The sequence below is a fragment of the Phocoena phocoena genome, chromosome 7, assembly GCF_963924675.1.
Source record: "Phocoena phocoena chromosome 7, mPhoPho1.1, whole genome shotgun sequence".
Lineage (NCBI taxonomy): Eukaryota > Metazoa > Chordata > Mammalia > Artiodactyla > Phocoenidae > Phocoena > Phocoena phocoena.
In genome coordinates this window covers 1,179,627-1,199,678 of record NC_089225.1, presented here as the reverse complement: position 1 = coordinate 1,199,678, position 20,052 = coordinate 1,179,627, and the positions used below count along the sequence as shown (strand labels likewise).

General features: G+C 39.6%; 1 protein-coding gene across 1 annotated transcript in view; it reads left to right on the top strand.

Annotated features, from left to right (window-relative positions):
* Positions 1-20,052, top strand: part of PTPN4 (protein tyrosine phosphatase non-receptor type 4) — a 143,672-nt gene that overhangs the window by 108,609 nt on the left and 15,011 nt on the right. Inside the window, exons 15-20 of the mRNA XM_065880030.1 lie at positions 6,380-6,539; positions 9,857-9,940; positions 10,032-10,088; positions 15,659-15,815; positions 18,917-19,083; positions 19,909-19,999. Coding sequence (XP_065736102.1) covers positions 6,380-6,539; positions 9,857-9,940; positions 10,032-10,088; positions 15,659-15,815; positions 18,917-19,083; positions 19,909-19,999 — 716 coding nt within the window. The remainder of the gene's footprint in view (positions 1-6,379; positions 6,540-9,856; positions 9,941-10,031; positions 10,089-15,658; positions 15,816-18,916; positions 19,084-19,908; positions 20,000-20,052) is intronic.

Below are 20,052 nucleotides of genomic sequence, written 5' to 3'. Positions count from 1 at the left end.
TACCACATATTCTTTATCTGTTCTTCTGTCGATGGGCATTTAGGTTGCTTCCATGACCTGGCTATCGTAAATAGTGTGGCAGTGAACATTGGGGTGCATGTGTCTTTTTGAATTATGGTTTTCTCTGGGTATATGCCCAGTAGTGGGATTTCTGGGTCCTACGGTAGTTCTATTTTTAGTTTTTTAATGAACCTCTATGCTGTTCTCCACAGTGGCTGTATCAATTTACATTTCCACCAACAGTGCAAGAGGGTTCCCTTTTCTCCACACCCTCTCCAGCATTTGCTGTTTGTAGATTTTCTGATGATGCCCATTCTAACTGGTGTGAGGTGATACCTCATTGTAGTTTTGATTTGCATTTCTCTAATAATTAGTGATGTTGAGCAGCTTTTCACGTGCTTCTTGACCATCTGTATGTCTTCTTGGGAGAAATGTCTGTTTAGGTCTTCTGCCCATTTTTGGATTGGGTTTTTTGTTTTTTTAATATTGAGCTGCTTGAGCTGTTTATATATTTTGGAGATTAATTCTTTGTCCGTTGATTTGTTTGCAAATACTTTCTCTCCCATTCTGAGGGTTGTCTTTTCATCTTGTTTGTAGTTTCCTTTGCTTTGCAAAAGCTTTTGTTTCATTAGGTCCCATTTGTTATTTTTGTTTTTATTTCCATTATTCTAGGGGGTGGATCAAAAAAGATCTTTCTGTGATTTATGTCAAAGAGTGTTCTTCCTATGTTTTCCTCTAAGAGTTTTATAGTGACTGGTCTTACATTTAGGTCTCTAATCCATTTTGAGTTTATTTGTGTATATGGTGTTAGGAAGTGTTCTAATTTCATTTTACATGCAGCTGTCCAGTTTGCCCAGCATCACTTACTGAAGAGACTGTCCGTTCTCCATTGTGTATCCTTGCCTCCTTTGTCATAGATTAGTTGACCACAGGTGCATGGGTTTATCTGTGGGCTTTCTATCTTGTTCCATTGATCCATATTTCTGTTTTTGTGCCAGTACCATATTTTCTTGATTACTGTAACTTTGTAGTATAGTCTGAAATCAGGGAGTCTGATTCCTCCAGCTCCGTTTTTTTCCCTCAAGACTGCTTTGGCTACTCGGGGTCTTTTGTGTCTCCACACAAATTTTAAGATTTTTTTGTTCTAGTTCTGTAGAAAATGCCATTGGTATTTGATAGGGATTGCATTGAATCTGTAGATTGCTTTGGGTAGTATAGTCATTTTCACAATATTGATTCTCCCAATCCAAGAACATGGTATATCTCTCCAGCTGTTGGTATCATCTTTAACTTCTTTCAGCAGTGTCCTATAGTTTTCTGCATACAGGTCTTTTGTCTCCCTAGGTAGGTTTATTCCTAGGTATTTTATTCTTTTTGTTGTGATGGTAAATGGGAGTGTTTCCTTAATTTCTCTTTCAGATTTTTCATCATTAGCATGTAGGAATGCAAGAGATTTCTGTGCATTAATTTTGTATCCTGCAACTTTACCAAATTCATTGATTAGCTCTAGTAGTTTTCTGGTGGCATCCTCAGGATTCTCTATGTGTAGTATCATGTCATCTGCAAACAGTGACAGTTTTACTTCTTCTTTTCCAATTTGTATTCCTTTTATTTCTTTTTCTTCTCTGATTGCTGTGGCTAGGACTTCCAAAACTATGTTGAATAAGAGTGGTGAGAGTGGACATCCTTGTCTTATTCCTGATCTTAGAGGAAATGCTTTCAGTTTTTCACCATTGAGAATGATGTTTGCTGTCGGTTTGTCATACATGGGCTTTATTATGTTGAGGTGGGTTTCCTCTTTGCCCACTTTCTGGAGAGTTTTTATCGTAAATCGGTGTTGAATGTTGTCAGAAGCTTTTTCTGCATCTGTTGAGATGATCATATGGTTTTTCTTCTTCAGTTTGTTAATATGGTGTATCACATTGATTGCTTTGCGTATTTTGAAGAATCCTTGCATTCCTGGAATAAACCCCACTTGATCATGGTGTATGATCCTTTTAATGTGTTATTGGATTCTGTTTGCTAGTACTTTGTTGAGGATTTTTGCATCTATATTCATCAGTGATATTGGTCCGTAATTTTCTTTTTTTGTAGTATCTTTGTCTGATTTTGGTATCAGTGTGATGGTGGCCTCATAGAATGAGTTTGGGAGTGTTCGTTCCTCTGCAGTTTTTTGGAGGAGTTTGAGAAGGATGAGTGTTAGCTCTTCTCTAAATGTTTGATAGAATTCACCTGTGAAGCCATCTGATCCTGGACTTCTGTTTCGTGCAAGGTTTTTAATCACAGTTTCAATTTCATTACTTGTGATTGGTCTGTTCATATTTTCTATTTCTTCCTGGTTCTGTCTTGGAAGGTTATACCTTTCTAAGATTTTGTCCACTTCTTCCAGGTTGTCCATTTTTTTGGCATAGAGTTGCTTGTAGTAGTCTCTTAGGATACTTTGTATTTCTGCGGTGTCTGTTGTAACTTCTCCTTTTTCATTTCTAATTTTATTGATTTGAGTCCTCTCCCTCTTTTTCTTGATGCGTTTGGCTAATGGTTTATCAATTTTGTTTATCTTCTCAAAGAGCCAGCGTTTAGTTTTATTGATCTTTGGTATTGTTTTCTTTGTTTCTATTTCATTTATTTCTGCTCTGATCTTTATGATTTTTTTCCTTCTGCTAACTCTGGGTTTTGTTTGTCCTTCTTTCTCTAGTTGCTTTAGGTGTAAGGTTAGATTGTTTATTTGAGATTCTTTTCATTTCTTGAGGTAGGCTTGTATTGCTGTCGGCTTCCCTCCTAGAACTGCTCTTGCTGCACCCCATAGCTTTTGGGTCGTCATGTTTTCATTGCCATTTGTCTCTAGGTATTTTTTGATTTTCTCTCCGATTTCTTCAGTGTTTAGCCTCCATGTGTGTTTTTTACTTTTTTTCCCCCTGTAATTCATTTCTAATCTCATAGCGTTGTGGTCAGAAAAGATGCTTGATATGATTTCAGTTTTCTTAAATGTACTGAGGCTTGATTTGTGATCCAAGATGTGATCTGTCTTTGAGAATGTTCCATGTGCATTTGAGAAGAAAGTGTAATCTGCTCTTTTTGGATGGAATGTCCTATCAATTAAATCTATCTGGTCTGTTGTGTCATTTAAAGCTTGTGTTTCCTTATTCATTTTTTTGTTTGGATGATCTGTCCGTTGGTGTAAGTGAGGTGTTAACGTCCCCCACTATTGTTGTGCTACTGTCGATTTCCTCTTTTATAGCTGTTAGCAGTTGCCTTATGTATTGAGGTGCTCCTATGTTGGTGCATATATATTTATAATTGTTATATCTTCTTCTTGGATTGATTCCTTGATCATTAGCAGTGTTCTTCCTTGTCTCTGGTAACATTCTTTATTTTAAAGTCTATTTTATCTGATACGAGTATTGGTACTCCAGCTTTCTTTTGATTTCCATTTGCCTGAAATATCTTTTTCCATCCCCTCACTTTCAGTCTTTATGTGTCCCTAGGTCTGAAGTGGGTCTCTTGTAGACAGCATATACATTGGTCTTGTTTTTGTATCCATTCAGTGAGCCTGTGTCTTTTGGTTGAGCATTTAATCCATTCTCGTTTAAGGTAATTATCGATATGTATGTTCCTATGACCATTTTCTTAATTGTTTTGGGTTCGTTTTTCTAGATCCTTTTCTTCTCTTGTGTTTCCCACTTAGAGGAGTTCCTTCAGCATTTGTTGTAGAGCTGGTTAGATGGTGCTGAATTCTCTTAGCTTTTGCTTGTCTGTTAAAGCTTTAGATTTCTCTCCGTCTAATCTGAATGAGATCCTTGCCGGGTAGAGTAATCTTGGTTGTAGGTTCTTCCCTTTCATCACTTTAAATATGTCGTGCCACTCCATTCTAGCTTGTAGAGTTTCTGCTGAGAAATCAGCTGTTAACCTTATGGGAGTTCCCTTGTATGTTATTTGTCGTTTTTCCCTTGCTGCTTTCAATAATTTTTCTTCGTCTTTAATTTTTGCCAATTTGATTACTGTGTGTCTCGGCGTGTTTCTCCTTGGGTTTATCCTGTATGGGGCTCTCTGTGCTTCCTGGACTTGCGTGGCTATTTCCTTTCCCATTTTAGGGAAGTTTTTGACTATAATCTCTTCACATATTTTCTGAGGTCCTTTCTCTCTCTGTTCTCCTTCTGGGACTCCTATAATGCTAATGTTGTTGTGTTTAATGTTGTCCCAGAGGTCTCTTAGGCTGTCTTCATTTCTTTTCATTGTTTTTTCTTTATTCTGTTCTGCAGCAGTGAATTCCACCATTTTGTCTTCCAGGTCACCTATCTGTTCTTCTGCCTCAGTTATTCTGCTACTAATTCCTTCTAGTGTATTTTTCTTTTCAGTTATTGTATTGTTCATCTCTGTTGGTTTGTTCTTTAATTCTTCTAGGTCTGTGCTAAACATGTCTTGCATCTTCTCGATCTTTGCCTCCATTCTTTTTCTGAGGTCCTGGATCATCTTCACTCTCGTTATTCTGAATTCTTTTTCTGGAAGGTTGCCCATCTCCATTTCATTTAGTTGTTTTTCTGGGGTTTTATCTTGTTCCTTCATCTGGTACATAGCCCTCTGCCTTTTCATCTTGTCTTTCTTTCTGTGAATGTGGTTTTTGTTCCACAGGCTGCAGAACTGTCGTTCCCCTTGCTTCTGCTGTCTGCCCTCTGGTGGATGAGGCTGTCTAAGAGGTTTGTGCAAGTTTCCTGATGGGAGGGACTGGTGGTGGGTAGAGCTGTCTGTTGCTCTGGTGGACAGAGGTCAGTAAAACTTTAATCCACTTGTCTGCTGATGGGTGGGGCTGGCTTCCCTCCCTGTTGGTTGTTTGGCCTGAGACAGCCCAACACTGGAGCCTACCTGGCTCTTTGGTGGGGCTCAGGGCGGACTCTGGGAGGGCTCACACCAAGGAGTACTTCTCAGAACTTCTGCTGTCAGTGTTCTTGTGCTCACGGTGAGACACAGCCAGCCCCCGCATCTGCAGGAGGCCCTCCAACACTAGCAGGTAGTTCTGGTTCAGTCTCCCCTGGGTCCCTCCTTCCCCTGGGTCCCGATGCGCACACTACTTTGTGTGTGCCCTCCAAGAGTGGAGTCTCTGTTTCCCCAGTCCTGTCGAAGTCCTGCAGTCAAATCCCACTAGCCTTCAAAGTCTGATTCTCTAGGAATTCCTCCTCCCGTTGCCGGACCCCCAGGTTGGGAAGCCTGACGTGGGGCTCAGAGCCTTCACTCCAGGAGGTGGACTTCTGTGGTATAAGTGTTCTCCAGTCTGTGAGTCACCCACCCAGCCGTTATGGGATTTGACTTTACTGTGATTGCGCCCCTCCTACCGTCTCATTGTGGCTTCTCCCGTGTCTTTGGATGTGGGGTACCTTTTTTGGTGAGCTCCAGTGTCTTCCTGTCGACGATTGTTCAGCACTTAGTTGTGGTTCCGGTGCTCTCGCAAGAGGGCGTGAGGGTGCTCGTTCTTAAACGCTAAGCGTCTACCTTGAAGTTGCCCTGTCAGACCTAGCTGGTCAGATCAGCTCCCGCTGCTATGGCCTGAGGTTATGCTCTCTAGTGTCTGTTGGTTTTTAGCCCCTTCACCTGAAATCGGGTTTTCTGACATACGTACTCATCCAGTGTTGTCTTCTCGGTGAGCTCAGCACTCTTCCTCGCTGTGTTCATCACTTCTGTGAATTGTGTTTTACCTGTAAATAAAACAGGCAACCCATTGAGTTCTCTGGATGGTACCGGGTGTTTTGTCTTTGGAGCAGCTCGGCTCTCAGCTCTGATTTCTCCCTGCCTGCCCACATGGCTGCTGAAAACCTTAGAAAGGGGTTTTTATGGTAGATTAATAAATATCTTCATAGAGATACCCTTAAAGTATATTTTATTATATGTGAATTGTTTACAGATTTGATAAAGTAGGAAATTAGATTTGTTACTTTAAACAACAAAGTTAAGGAAGATTTCATTAAACAGTGGCACTTGCAAATAAACATGACATTTAAAGCTTGTCTCCTATTAGACATCGTAATAAAATAATAATTCTAGGCTGGGAGGAATTGGAAGATTGGGATTGACATATACACTACTGATACTATGTATAAAATAGATAACTAATGAGAACCTACTGTATAGCACAGGGATCTCTACTCAGTGCTCTGTAGCGAACTAAATGGGAAGGAGATCCATAAAAGAGGGGATATGTGTATACGTATAGCTGATTCATTTTACAGTAGAAACTAACAGAAACTAACATAACGTTGTAAAGCAACTATACGCCAATAAAAATTAATTTAAAAAATAAAATTCTACCATTACTTTAAAATATAAATAAAATAATAATTCTTTAAGACAACTTCCAAAATATTTATTTTTTCTCTTTTTTTCTATCTAGATCACAAGAGACCCCTGGAGATGGGCAGCCTCCAGCTTTACCACCCAAACAATCAAAGAAAAACAGTTGGAACCAAATTCATTTTTCACATTCTCAACAAGATCTGGAAAACCATATTAATGAAACATTTGATATTCCATCTTCCCCTGAAAAAGCTACTGTAAGTAGTTTCTTCAAATATTCTCACATTTCTTTGAAAATGTCTAATTGTAAATGAAATATTTTTTGTAACATAGCCTGTTTTATCTGTAAATTATATTATAGTACTTTCTCTCTTTCATCATGTGTTTGCTCATGAATTGTGCCACCATATAGCCCAATTGTGGAATTTCCTTTTATCATATTTATAAAACGTTCATTGCTCTAGAAGTTAATTTTTGACAAATTTGTTGATTTCTGTCTTGCAAACCACACCTTTCCAGAACAAATGCTAATAATCCATTAAATACCATTAATTTTATTACATAATTGACTGAGTCCTGAGACTTTATCATTTTCATCAACCTTTTGAAACTGAGTACAGGTCTCCAGAATATATAATTACCCTGTTCTTCAAGATATATTCGTGAGTTGCTTTGCTACTTTGTACCAAACAAAATGGTAAATTCTTAGAATCTCCTGATTTATGAATTTTCATTGCTTTTTCAAGTAGATGAACCAAAGGTGAGATTGTTAATAAATTTTAAGGATACACTGTGTTCATGAAGATGTATAATGACAGACAGAAATATGAGTGTATTTCAGGAAACTTAAAGGGACATCAAGGAATAAAATAAGATGCAGGTAGAGGAAGTCCCACAGCAGGTGCTGGCAGTGCCAGAAGTCTCTGCTGGCCATTGCACTCTTCCCCCCTTGTTTTTCGCCCATAGCCCTCCCACGTTTTCTAAAATTGAAAAACAAGAGGCAGCCACTCTATTCTCCCACACTTATGGCCCCACAGACGCATCAAAAAGAGATCAATATCCTTACCCAAAATGAATGACAACTTGAGTGCTACCTGCGTGGTGATTCTTACGCATCATTCATTCATCGGTTCATAGTTACTGAGGTCTTTTTGTGTGCCAGGTACTTAAGGAGGTAGTGGGAGTATGCAGACAAATCAGATGTGGTCCCTGCTATTAAATAATTCATAGTCTAGTTTGTTTTTTCCTTCATGCAAAAATGACTTATTGAGTACCTATTGTTATAGGCTCTGGGAATATAATAGAGTAAAATAAAAAATTAAAAACTCTGCCTGCAAGGAACTTGTATTCTGGGGATAAGGGTTAGACAAACAGTAAACAAAATATGTAATTTAAATATATAGCTATTAGATAGTATAAATGCTAGAGAGACAAAGCAGAAAAGGGCTAGGGAATTTCCAGAGTGGAGTGTTCCAGTTCTAGATAGTGTGAGCCAGGGATGAGTTTGGTGGTAAGCCACATGGATACCTGGCGTGAGAGCAGGTAAGCCGAGGGAATAGCAGGTGCCAAGGCAGGGGTATGGCTGTGTGGTCAGGGGACGCCAAGGGGGTCAGCGAGGACAGAGCAGGACAGGGGACAGCAGAGGGCCAGATCCTAAAAGCCTGGTCTTGTAAATGTTTCATTCTTCAACCCTGAGTGAGATTGGAAGCAAACGGACATACCTAAGGAGAGAAGTAACGTGATGTCACTTAAGTTTTAATGGTTTCACTGTGGCTCGTGTGTTGGCAGTGGACCGAAAGCAGGGTAGCAGCAGAGAAGCTGGCTGTGAGGTGTTGCAGGGCCCCAAGAAGCAGCCGTGATTGGAGAAGGTGGTGCCAGTGGAAGGGATGAGACACAGCTGTGTTCTGGGTGGAGTTTTAGAGTAGAGCTGACCTACTCTGCTGATGAGTTGGCTGTGGGAGACTAGAGGGAGGGGAATAACAGCAAGGATAACAACAGCAAGGTTTTGGGCCTGAATAAATAGGAGGATGAAGTTACCATTTGCTGATGTGGAAAGGCTACAGGTAGAACAGGGGTGGGTGGAATGTCGGGAGCTCAGCTGGGCCACGTTGATATGTCTAGTAGGAGTCCGTTTGGTTTCTGGAGTTGAAGAGAGAGGTCGAAGCTGAAGGTATAATGTTGAGAGTCGATGGCATGTAGACAGTATTTAAAACCATGAGACAGGAAGTGCAGTGTGTACAGATAACGGAATAAGAGGTTCTAGAAATGGAGCCTTAGTCCTCCAAACTGTAAACATGAGGGAGTTGAAAGGAACCAGCAAAAGAAACTGAAAAGATGCAGACCAAAAGGTAGGAAAAAAACTAGTCAACTGGCTGATGAGAAGGCAGCCACAGAGAGAGTAACCAGCTGTGTCAGGTGCTACTGGTGAGTCGAGGAAGGTGGGGACTGAGAACTGAACAAGCTCTATAATTAGAAGTGACTATGGGAATTCATAAGTGTATAAAAATAACTAATTCAGCTGTGGCGCTGAGGGAAGACGTCCTAGAAATGGTCACATCTTCGACCTGTGTCTCAAAGGCTAAACAAGAATTAGCCAGCTACTTACCCCCAAAGAGCAGGCATACGACACGTTAAGTGAAAGAAGCCTGTAACAAATGACGTACGTTGTATAATTTCATATATGTGAAATGTCCAGGATAGTCAAGTATATAGGGAGGAAGTAGATGAAGGGTTGATTTAGGACTTGGGGATGGGGGTGACCGCTCATGGACACAGGGTTTCTTTGGGGGATGAAGAAAAGGTTGTAAAATCAAAGAGTAGCATTTTAACAGGTCATTGACATGCCTGTCAACTTTTTCCTCTGTGATTTCATCTGCTACTTCAAACCAGAGCATTGCAATCTCTGAATTCATCTTAGTTTCCACCAAATCCAATGCTGCCTCCAAAAACAAAAAAAATAGTCGTGATGTTCGTACAACTCTGTGACTATGGTAGAAATGACTGAATTATACACTTTGAATGGGTGAAGTATAGTATGTGAATTGTATCTCAGTAAAGCTGTTTTTAAAAAGCAGGGGGAGGGCTATCCTGGTGGCGCAGTGGTTGAGAGTCCGCCTGCTGATGCAGGGGACACGGGTTCGTGCCCCGGTCTGGGAATATCCCACATGCCGCGGAGCGGCTGGGCCCGTGAGCCATGGCCGCTGGGCCTGCGTGTCTGGAGCCTGTGCTTCGCAGCAGGAGAGGCCACAACAGTGAGAGGCCCGTGTACCGAAAAAAAAAAAAAAAGCAGGGGGAGTAACATGAATTCATGTAATACTTATCAGTATTTGCTCCGTGCAGAGCTTTGAGGCAGGTTCTAGAGTCACTGAAATTAATTAGTCAGGTAATTAATAAAGCCCCTGTTGCTCTTGGCACTTACAGTCTAGCATTGCAGGTAAGGCACGAGAGAAATTTAAATTATGATTCTTTATATACTTTAGATAATATCAATATACAGGAAGCATGCTTCATGTATATCTGAAGGATAGGCTATAAATGAAGAGCGTGACAAGTTATTTATTTTTGTCTTTTAAAGCCTAATGGTGGTATTCCACATGATAATCTTGTCCTAATCAGAATGAAACCTGATGAAAATGGAAGGTTTGGATTCAATGTAAAGGTAACTTCGAATTTATATTGTACTCAGTTTTTAAATTAAGGTGTTCTGTGTTGGCAATACTGACTGATACTCGATTTGCACTGTTTTGAAGGGAGGATGTGACCAGAAGATGCCTGTGATCGTGTCCCGAGTTGCGCCAGGAACACCTGTGAGTCACAGCAGCCTTCCCAGGGAATCCTAGCTTCGAGAATACATGCGTATTTTTATTAGTATAAATAAAGGAGTAAAATGAATCATTTAATTTGTCAAGTAGCACATGATGTTGGCTGAATCTCTTTAATTGCTGGGAAGTTAATTTTTATTTATTCCCTTTCTATAACAGTTTTTAAAATCCTTGTTTTTACAAAGAAGCTAGATTCTATGAAAATAACCCCTTTAAACAGCAAAATGTAGACAGAGGTATAGTTTTTGTTTGTTTGCTTTTTTTATTGGCTTCTGTTTTCATTTAGAATTGTTTAACCTACGTTCTATTTGTCTACTTTCTGTTTAAAATATGTATTTTAAGTTCTTTATTATGAACATTCTAAGCAAAAGTAGAGAAAAGACTGCATGAACCCATGAGGATGAACCCCCTGTGCCCCCTCCTTCAGGTTCAGCACCCATGAACTTTCTGCTCATAAGGACAATTCTTGATAAATTGTGGGTACATCATCTTTATTGATCCTGTGTATAGCAAATATTGCTTTCAGATCCCCATTTCTGTTGTTGTCTCCTCTGTTTAACTGCATTTCTCTTACCTAAATGGTCTCTAAGGGCTTGGAGCCAGCACCCATTGTCATTCAACCATCTCTGTGTCCTGGGAGAGGCAGGAACCTGCAGCCTGAGGGAAGAGGCTAGTTATAGAGTCTGGTGCTTTGCAGCAACCTCACAGTTGATTTGAAGATCGCAGTCAAGATTGATCAAGGATATCATGTTACATGGTTTTAGTTCTGGTTTTTAAGGACTTTGTTGGTTGCAAATAACAAGGAACTCGTGGAATACCCCTGGCTTAACCATAAATACGGAATTTATCGTATAGCGGTAGAGGTGTGTCACAAAACCCAAGGACAGGAATGCACTCAGACTTGTAGAAAGAACTTGAAAAATCATCAGGACTCTTATTTTTCATCTCTGTTTCTTTTTATGTGAATGTTCCATTCTTCTCTCTCAGTGCAAACCAGTTTGTACACTGAATTAGCTTCATTTCTCAAGCTACTCCAAATAAAATACATCCTAAATGAGAAGTGTACTTAGTAGCAGCTTCAAGCCAAGTCCTGTAATATTAGCACCGCAGACACACTCTACCTGCAGAAATGGTTGTGACTCCAAAATCTGTACTAAATAGAAATTGTGTAGCTACCACCATTCTACCCCTCAGTCCACGTGGGGTGATGTGACCACTAGCAACTTCCGGATTTGTACGTTACCAGCTCAGCAACAGACTCATTAGGCCCCTCAGTCCAACTTACAGACTCCTAGGAAGCAAACCCTTCATAGATCCAGCTTGGACCAGATGTCCTCTTTTAAACAAATCCCTTGTGATCAGAGGTGACAAGACAGGGATATAATGTATAAAATGACTACTGAACCTACTACACATGTGAAAGATGGGGGAAATAGTCCAAAATTATTTGTTCAGTGTGTATCGGGAAGTGTGTGTGTGTTTGGGAGTGCAGATGAGGAGATGAATGATTGCTAAGTTCCCATCTAGCAAGTAGAGAGTTAGATAACGTCTGAAATAAAAAATAAAATTGGAACGTTATTTAGAGATACCGAGGTAAATACAAAAGATGTAGCTAAAATGTTGAAAAAAGATGCCTCAAAAGAGGGGGAGAAGATAGGGGAGAACATAGGAAATGGTTTCTTATCATAATAATCCTATAGACCTAGTCAGCTCTGTAAACTGTGTGGTGTACAGCTTTCCCAAAAACAAAAATTTTAAGTAAAACTTATTTTTAATTAAATATGTCTTTTACCTGACGATTCCACTTTTAGGAATTACCTCTAATGAAACAGTTGGAACAAAGGGTACACAAGGACGTTCATTGTAGTATTGTTTGTGAAACTTAAAAATTGGAGGGAAAATCAAAATGTACATCATTAGAATTGATTAAATAAGTTATGCATTGCTTTGCAGCTCTTAAAATGATAGATGATGTAGCATATATAAGTATGGAAATATTTTCATAAGATAGTATCACGAAAAGTGCATATTTGACAATGGAATACTACTCAGCCATAAAAAAGAATGAAATAATGCCGTTTGCAGCAACATGGATGGACCTAGAGATTATCATACTAAGTGAAGTAAGTCAGACAGAGAAAGACAAATACCATATGATACGACTTATATGTGGAGCCTAAAAAAATGCAAATGAATTCATTTACAAAACAGAAACAGACTCCCAGACATAGAAAACAAACTTATGGAAATTCCCTGGCAATCCAGTGGTTAGGACTCCACGCTTCCACTGCCGAGGGCATGGGTTTGATCCCTGGACAGGGAACTAAGATCCCGTAAGCCACGCGGTGCAGCCATAAAAAAGAAAGAAAGAAAACAAACTTATGGCTACCAAAGGGGAAAGGGGCAGGGAGGGATAAGTTAGGAGTATGGGATTAACAGATACGCACTATGATAAAGAACAAAGACCTACTGTATAGCACAGGGAACTATATTCAATATCTTATAATAATCTGTAATGGAAAAAATCTGAAAATATACGTATATATTTGTAACTGAATCACTTTCCTGTATACCTGAAACTAAATCAACTATACTCAATTTAAAAATGCATATTATACTTTCATATGTTTGTTTTATCCATTTAAAAAAATATGAGTTATATAAATATATTTTTAAAATCTGGAAACATGATAAAAAATGTTAGCAGTATTTCATCTGGGTAGTGGAATTACTGTTATTTATTACTTCCATCTTCCTTTTTTTTTTTTGCTGCATTGGGTCTTTGTTGCTGCACCCGGGCTTTCTCTAGGTGTGGCGAGCGGGGGCTACTCTTCGTTGCAGTGCGCGGGCTTCTCATTGCAGTGGCTTCTCTTGTTGTGGAGCACAGGCTCTAGGTGCGCGGGCTTCAGTAGTTGCAGCACGTGGGCTCAGTAGTTGCAGCATGAGCTCAGTAGTTGTGGTGCACGGGCTGTTGCTCTGTGGCATGTGGGATCTTCCTGGCCCAGGGCTCGAACCTGTGTCCCCTGCATTGGCAGGCGGATCCTTAACCACTGTGCCACCAGGAAAGTCCGTGTCCTTTTTTTAAATTGTCTGAAATCATGACAATGAACATGTATTGCTCTTATAATTAGAAAAAACCAATAAACCTTTTTTTACTTGTATGCCAATTGTAATAGTCATAAAAGAAATACTGATTTTTCTGAACAGTGAATATGGATAGTTTTCAATTAAGTCAAGGGTGTTCTTGAACATTCTATAGAGAGGTTCATTTCCAAACAAAATTTTATGACTATAAATTTTCTTTTTATGCTATACAGATTACTATATTGGTAATTTTTCCTTTCTGCTACATAGAACTATGTTTCATAAATAGTGACTGAATTTAGAACAAATTAAATAAATAGAAATGTGTCGTTTTTATATTATTTTATTAATTTAAAGACTATTACAGTTTTCCAGTTAGAAACCTCATTTTAGGTGATTGAGGGGAAAGGACAGTGTTTCAAATATTTTAGTGTCATTTTTTATATTGGAAACCTTCTAAAATGGGTAATTTCCAAAATCATGTTTTTCTTCCTACCTGATCATATTTGAGCCAATAGCTCTTGCCCTGGCAAAATTCATTTTATCTAGACTTGCCAGATCCGAATGAAATGCAAATAAAAAGTTATCCCTGATAAAAGGCAGATTAAGTATGAGAGTGTTACTTCAGTTATAATGGGTAACCACTGTGCTATAACATTCAAAGATTTTCTTTTTTAACCACTACAAGAAGTAGAGAAAGAAGCAACTAGAGAGAATGGTCCAAACCTTAAATTTGAATTTTCCAGATTTTAATGCTTTGCATTGAAATATCTCATTTTAAAAATTTCACAACGATGAATAATTAGGACAGATACATGTTCCTTTCTCAGAGTTTCAGGTGTCTAAGATCACACATGTCATAAGCGGAAAGGAAGAACTTGGCTCCTAGACCGGTGCTCTTTCCACTACTGACAGTACCTTATTGGACTTTGTTAACTTTGTTTTACAGTGAGTTTAGTTGTGCTTCCATCTTTCAAGCCTTTGCCATGGCCCTTTCTGAAAGGTCCAGCCCTATCATTTCCTTCGCGGTCTGAGCTATCATCCTGCGAACTTGACTCCCGTGTGTTCTCATTCCTGAGTCCCTGGAGCAGGCTGTCCATATTTCTGTTGATCTCTTTTACCTTATTTACTTGTTTGTTTTCTCAATAAAATACAGGCAGCCCTCACGTGCACAGTTGTGCAGGGCTGCAAAGATAACCGCGCAGTCTGAAACCATACAAAGTGCTCTTGACAGTCAGTGGGGAAAATTATGTTTGTTTCCATGGCCTTTAATTTTTCATCGAAACTTTAAAATTTCTGATGCTTTCTCTTGTAAGTAAGTATATAGGGAAATGAAAAAATAGTAAAACTCATGCTGATTTAGTATCCTGTAATTCCAAACATTAGAAACATTGAGAATTAACGTGTTTTATTTCTTTGTGAAAACTTATCACAGGTAATTTGTGAACAGTGCTTGTCTCCTTGTCATATAGGTTAAATTACAGAGTGAGCATTTTTTCTTAACCTTGGCAGTGGTCATAATCCTTTCTAAGTCTGAATCCACTTCCACTTGTCCTTTGCACTTTCAGTGATGTGAAATATCTCCCAGGAGTGCCCGTATTGAGAAGTTTTTCGCCAGCATCACTTCCTCAGATATCTTCATCCTTCTTGTTGTAGCCACTTTCATCATTTATGTTGATAAATTCACCTTCTCTAAATTCCTTTCCCTGCGTATCTGGGGTCTCTCAAATAGCAGAAGTGTCAATATTTCCATAGTCAACTATTTCTTCTATAACTCAGTTTATGTTCAATTTGAATTTCACTTCCAGCGCCATCCCTTTTTGTTTCTTTGCTATACTTTTAACTTTTTGGCTAGCTCGCTCTTTAAATAATCCATTTTTACATGGGTTTATCACTGGGAGACAGAGACAAGTACCCGCTTTGCTGTCTGTACATGAACTGAATAACCAATGCCCAATGCCAAGTCACCAGTAGCCTTTGAAAGAAGGGATGTGATTGCTCACTGATCGTGGTGCATATTTATGATTTACATAGTGATTTTTGGACTGACATGGGCTAGCGGCGAATTTTGTACTTTATGCAGTTATTCATAATTAATTTATCACAGTTACTGAAATTTGAACCATGTTAGGAGACTGGTGTTATTTAACTCAGCTGTGGTGACTGAAATTTGTATGTATCTGGACAGTGCAAAGTGAGGGCTGCCTTGATCTGTGCACCTTGAGAATGTTAGTCTTCTCTGTATGTCTAGGTATATAATAGGGCATTAGGGGAAAAGGTATTAATGAAGAAGGAAAAAAGGAGTGTCTGTGGGAAAGTGAGATTCCTACTTCTGCTTACTTAACGGATGAGTGAAGAAGACTTCTACATGTGGTTTTAGTTCTGCTGCAGCGTCTATAAACGTAAGTTCCTGTGCCTTACTTCCAGAAAGCCGGGTGCAAATCGGAGACCTTATTCTCATCCCATTACAGGCCGACCTGTGTGTCCCCCGACTGAACGAAGGGGACCAAGTGGTGCTGATCAACGGTCGGGACGTTGCGGGGCACACCCACGACCAGGTGGTCCTGCTCATCAGAGCGAGCTGCGAGACGCATCCTGGGGAGCTCGTCCTTCTAGTTCGACCCAATGGTGAGTGCTCTGGGTCGCACTGGATGTTCTTATAATTCCTTCATGTTTATGCCTAGACACAGCGGCCGGAGTGGGCTTCTTAAAACACAGGTCACGTCACGTCAGTCTCTTGCTCAAGGCACAGCGGCTTCCGTTCACATGTGGAGTAAAATGCAGATTCTTGGCCACCTTGCCCACCCCCGGCCTTGCTCCCTCTCCAGTCATCTGTGCTGGCCTTCCCGATGGCCCTTCTGCCCGAGGCACTCCTCCCGATGTTCGTGGAACGTACACCCTCACTTCGCTCGGGTCTCTGCTCAGATGTCAGCCTCGGCAAGTTCTGTCCTGACCGCCGTGGCTGAAGATTGCCTCCCTTGCCCCCAGGTGCTTGAGGAGTCCTGGGTCCTTCCTTAGGTATACTTGCTGTTCCACGTGCAGAAAGCCCTGCAACAAGCTAGAGTTTGGTTTCTACGACAATCTCACGAATATGCTGCCACATGGAGCGCTCAGAGGGGCTCCTGAAGCCATCCATTGTCCTTTTGGACAGTGTTCCTAATTCTCTCACTTTGTGCAGAATAAATGTGGTGCCGAGTAAGCTCAGCCTCAGCAGTGTCCCGAGAAGGGTTTTCGCAGAAACTGTGCCTTCCCTCCAGGCTCACGGTCCCAGGCCCTCAGCCTGTGCTCATCATAATGGCACTGCTGTGGGTCCCACAGCGCTCACCAGTCCTCTCTGAGAAGCATCCGTAAATGCCATACCTCCTCCTGGCAGGAGACACGCTCTTCTAGTTTTGTTCCCAACAGTTACTGTTCATCACAGTTTTAGCCACAAGAGTGACTATTGGTTAGGGCCACATCACCAGCTCCATACCATAGAGAAGTAAAATGTGATTAGAACTCTACCGATTCTCCCCATGTACCCATTTTGCCTCTTGGGTACAAACAGACATTTTCATTTTACCTTCTCTGAAGGCAGACCTTGGAGATATTGCAGGTTCGGTTCCAGACTCCCGCAGTAAAGGAAATGCCGCAATAAAGAAAATACCGCAGTAAAGCGAGTCACATGACTGTTTTGGTTTCCCAGTTCATATAAAAGTTATGTTTGCACTATACTGTAGTCTGTTAAGTGTGCAATAAATCACATTGTCTAAAAGAAACAATATCCATACCTTAATTTAAAAATACTTTATTGCTAAGGATTGTTAGCCATCATCGGAGCCTTCAGGGAGTCATAATCTTTTTTGCAATAGTAAATCAAAGATCATTGATCATAGAGCACTATAACAGGTACAATAATAATGAAAAAGTTTGAGATCGCGGGAATTACAAAAATATGACAGAGACACGAAGTAAGCAAATGCTGTTGGAAAAATAGCACCAGTAGACTTGCTCAACACAGGGTTGCCATAAACCTTCAATCTGTTTTAAAAAAAAAAAATACCATAGTTATCTGAGAAACGCAATAAAACGAGTTTTGCCTGTACTTTGTGTTTTTCTGCGTTCATGGTTTAGAATTGACTTCCTAGGAAAATTCAGAGGACTTCAACAGAACATTCTATTTTGACTTTTAAAGGAACTCATTTATTTAGATCTGTTATTTAGGTGATTCATTTTTAGGCATTTTCTGTCACATAAAACAACTTAAATTTCATACTAAGAATCATCTCTCAATTTGTTTTTTTCTGTTTTCTCTTGATAACAGATCCTAAAGAACTTAATAATAATATTAGCTAATAGTTTTTAAATGCTTTCCATAGACCTGAGCTCTTTTATATATTCTCATTTAACCTTTACAGCCATCCAATGATAAATTATCCCCATTTTATAGTTGAAGACATTAGGCACCAAGACATTTCAGTTATCTGCTCACAAATTCATGACTAGTACAGAAGCAGAATATGAAGAAAAGTCTATATAATGGAAAAGGCATGGCCTTTTTGTAATTCCAAATCACTCCATTTATACTTTAAATTAGGAGAGGAACCCACCTAGGGCCTACATTTTTTGGCAAGGATCTTTCTAATATTGCTTTATTATCAAAATCTAGACCAGGATTCATTTTCAGTGTGGGTCTGTCATGTCTATTTTTTAAAAAATACTGTATAAGCAAAATTTTAAATTATGTTTGCCAAAACATAGCTTGTTTTTCCTGGTGTTTTCCCCTTTAAATCTTATTTCTTCTTAGACAAATTGCATTTCCATCTTTTTGTCTTTACATTCTTCATTTCAGAAATCTCTTCTTCTCAAAAGTACATATGTATTTGAGCAGGAACAAAACTTCTTAAACAAGGCCAGAAGCTTGACTCCATCCTTAAGGGGCTCTTCTCTGCTTCAGCTTTGCCTTTTCCCATGAGGGTCAGGATTTTGTGGGACCAAGGTCACAGCATCTGTGACCTCCCCGTCCTTTTAGACCACCTTTTTCAACCCTCAGTTCTCTGACCAAATTACTCTGAGCCCATTCCTGGGCCTCTGTGGCCATTTTTCCAAGATCCGTTCTCCCGAGGGTTGGTCACATGATATAGGCCAACAGGGTAGCGCAGAGGAAGCAATTTCCAGAGGGGTGTATTATGGGCTTCCGTGTGGGCTGTGAGGTTCAGGGTGTGCTTATAGGCCCCCACGTTGAAGAGTGGAGCTGAGGGTGGCCTAAGGGCCACAGTCTAGGGGTGGCTCCCCTCACTGCCACAACCATGCATTCTGGCCTAGAATTCTCCTTTGAAATCTGACCTCTTAAGTTGTTTGGTAGATACATCAAGGAATGAGAATAGAAAGTATTTTGTTTAGTATTCTGTTCCGCTTATGTGTAGCTTTTCACGTCTAGACCTATGGTGTATATAGGCCTCTATTGCTGCTCTTGTCCCAGGTCCACAAATTAAAGATCTGGTCAGAGCTGCTTCTTGGCCTTCCTCTTTTTCCTACTGTCTCTTCAAGTTACAGACATTTTCAGTAATATGGCCAAGAACCTTCTTTTCCCCAGAGGTACTTCTTCTACTCCACAGCCACTCTCAACCCATACACAGTGGCCCCAGACTCAGATCTGATGAGTTAGGAATAAATGAATATTATCTGGTAAATTCCTTTTGCCAACTCATTAAGGTTTCCATGAGGCTTTTTTGATTTTGGTTTTGTAGCTGTGTATGATGTAGTGGAAGAAAAGCTAGAGAATGAGCCGGACTTCCAGTACATTCCTGAGAAAGCCCCACTAGATAGTATCCATCAGGATGGCCATTCCCTCCGAGAGTCGATGGTCCAGCTGGCTGCGGGGCTCATCACTGGGACAGTGCTGACACAGTTTGATGTAAGTAACGTTGTGTGGGAAAGGTGTTTGCCTGTATTTTCACGGCTTCTTAACTGCCTAATCTACTGTCAGTTAAAATTTATAAACTAAAATATTATTCTGAAAAATACTTGATATAAAAAGAATTCTAAAATGCAAAGTTTTAAGAAGTTGCTTCCAGAATACTAGCTATGGTTTCATTAATAGATATCTGTTTAAAACAGAGGGATAAGGAGGTTTTATAGGTATGTCATCAAGCTACATTTTCTCTGTAATTAAATAGCTGTTTTAATGAAAGGTTGCAGATAGACTATTATAGATGTAAAAATACTGAGTTAAAGGAAAATAATTTTTGTACCTTGTACATAAAAATATGTACCTACCTCATATTTAATCCTTCTCTAATTTTTGTCAGGGTAGTTAGCCATCATTAATATTTGTTGCTCTGAAGTGTATGTTGAGGGTAGGTGACTATAAAATATTTAGGGCACGTCAATTTTTCTTTTAAATATCTCTAAAGTAAATGAAACCTAGGTGTTTCCTACAGATGTGCTATTTAAAACGTCAGGTACTTTTGCTGTAAGGAAAATTGTTTTTACTTGTTTTACTGTTTTTCAAAATATATATAGTTCATGTCAGAGATTTTGCAAAATTCAGCTTTGCAAATCTGGTTCAATACCTTACTAAACCTAAGGTACATCATTGTATAGATCTGGTATTCCAAGGAAAAAAACCTGTTTCTTGCTAGCATAGAAAGAAGTCTGGAAAACAAAAACAAAACAGAAACTCTTGATGGCTTTCTGGACATGTTCTTTTTTTTTTTTCTTTTTTTTTTTTTTATTTTAGCAACTATATCGGAAAAAACCTGGAATGACAATGTCTTGTGCCAAATTACCTCAGAACATTTCCAAAAATAGATACAGAGATATTTCGCCTTGTGAGTATCTACCCTCTCTGTATGTTATGTTTAATCTTCTTAACATAACTTTA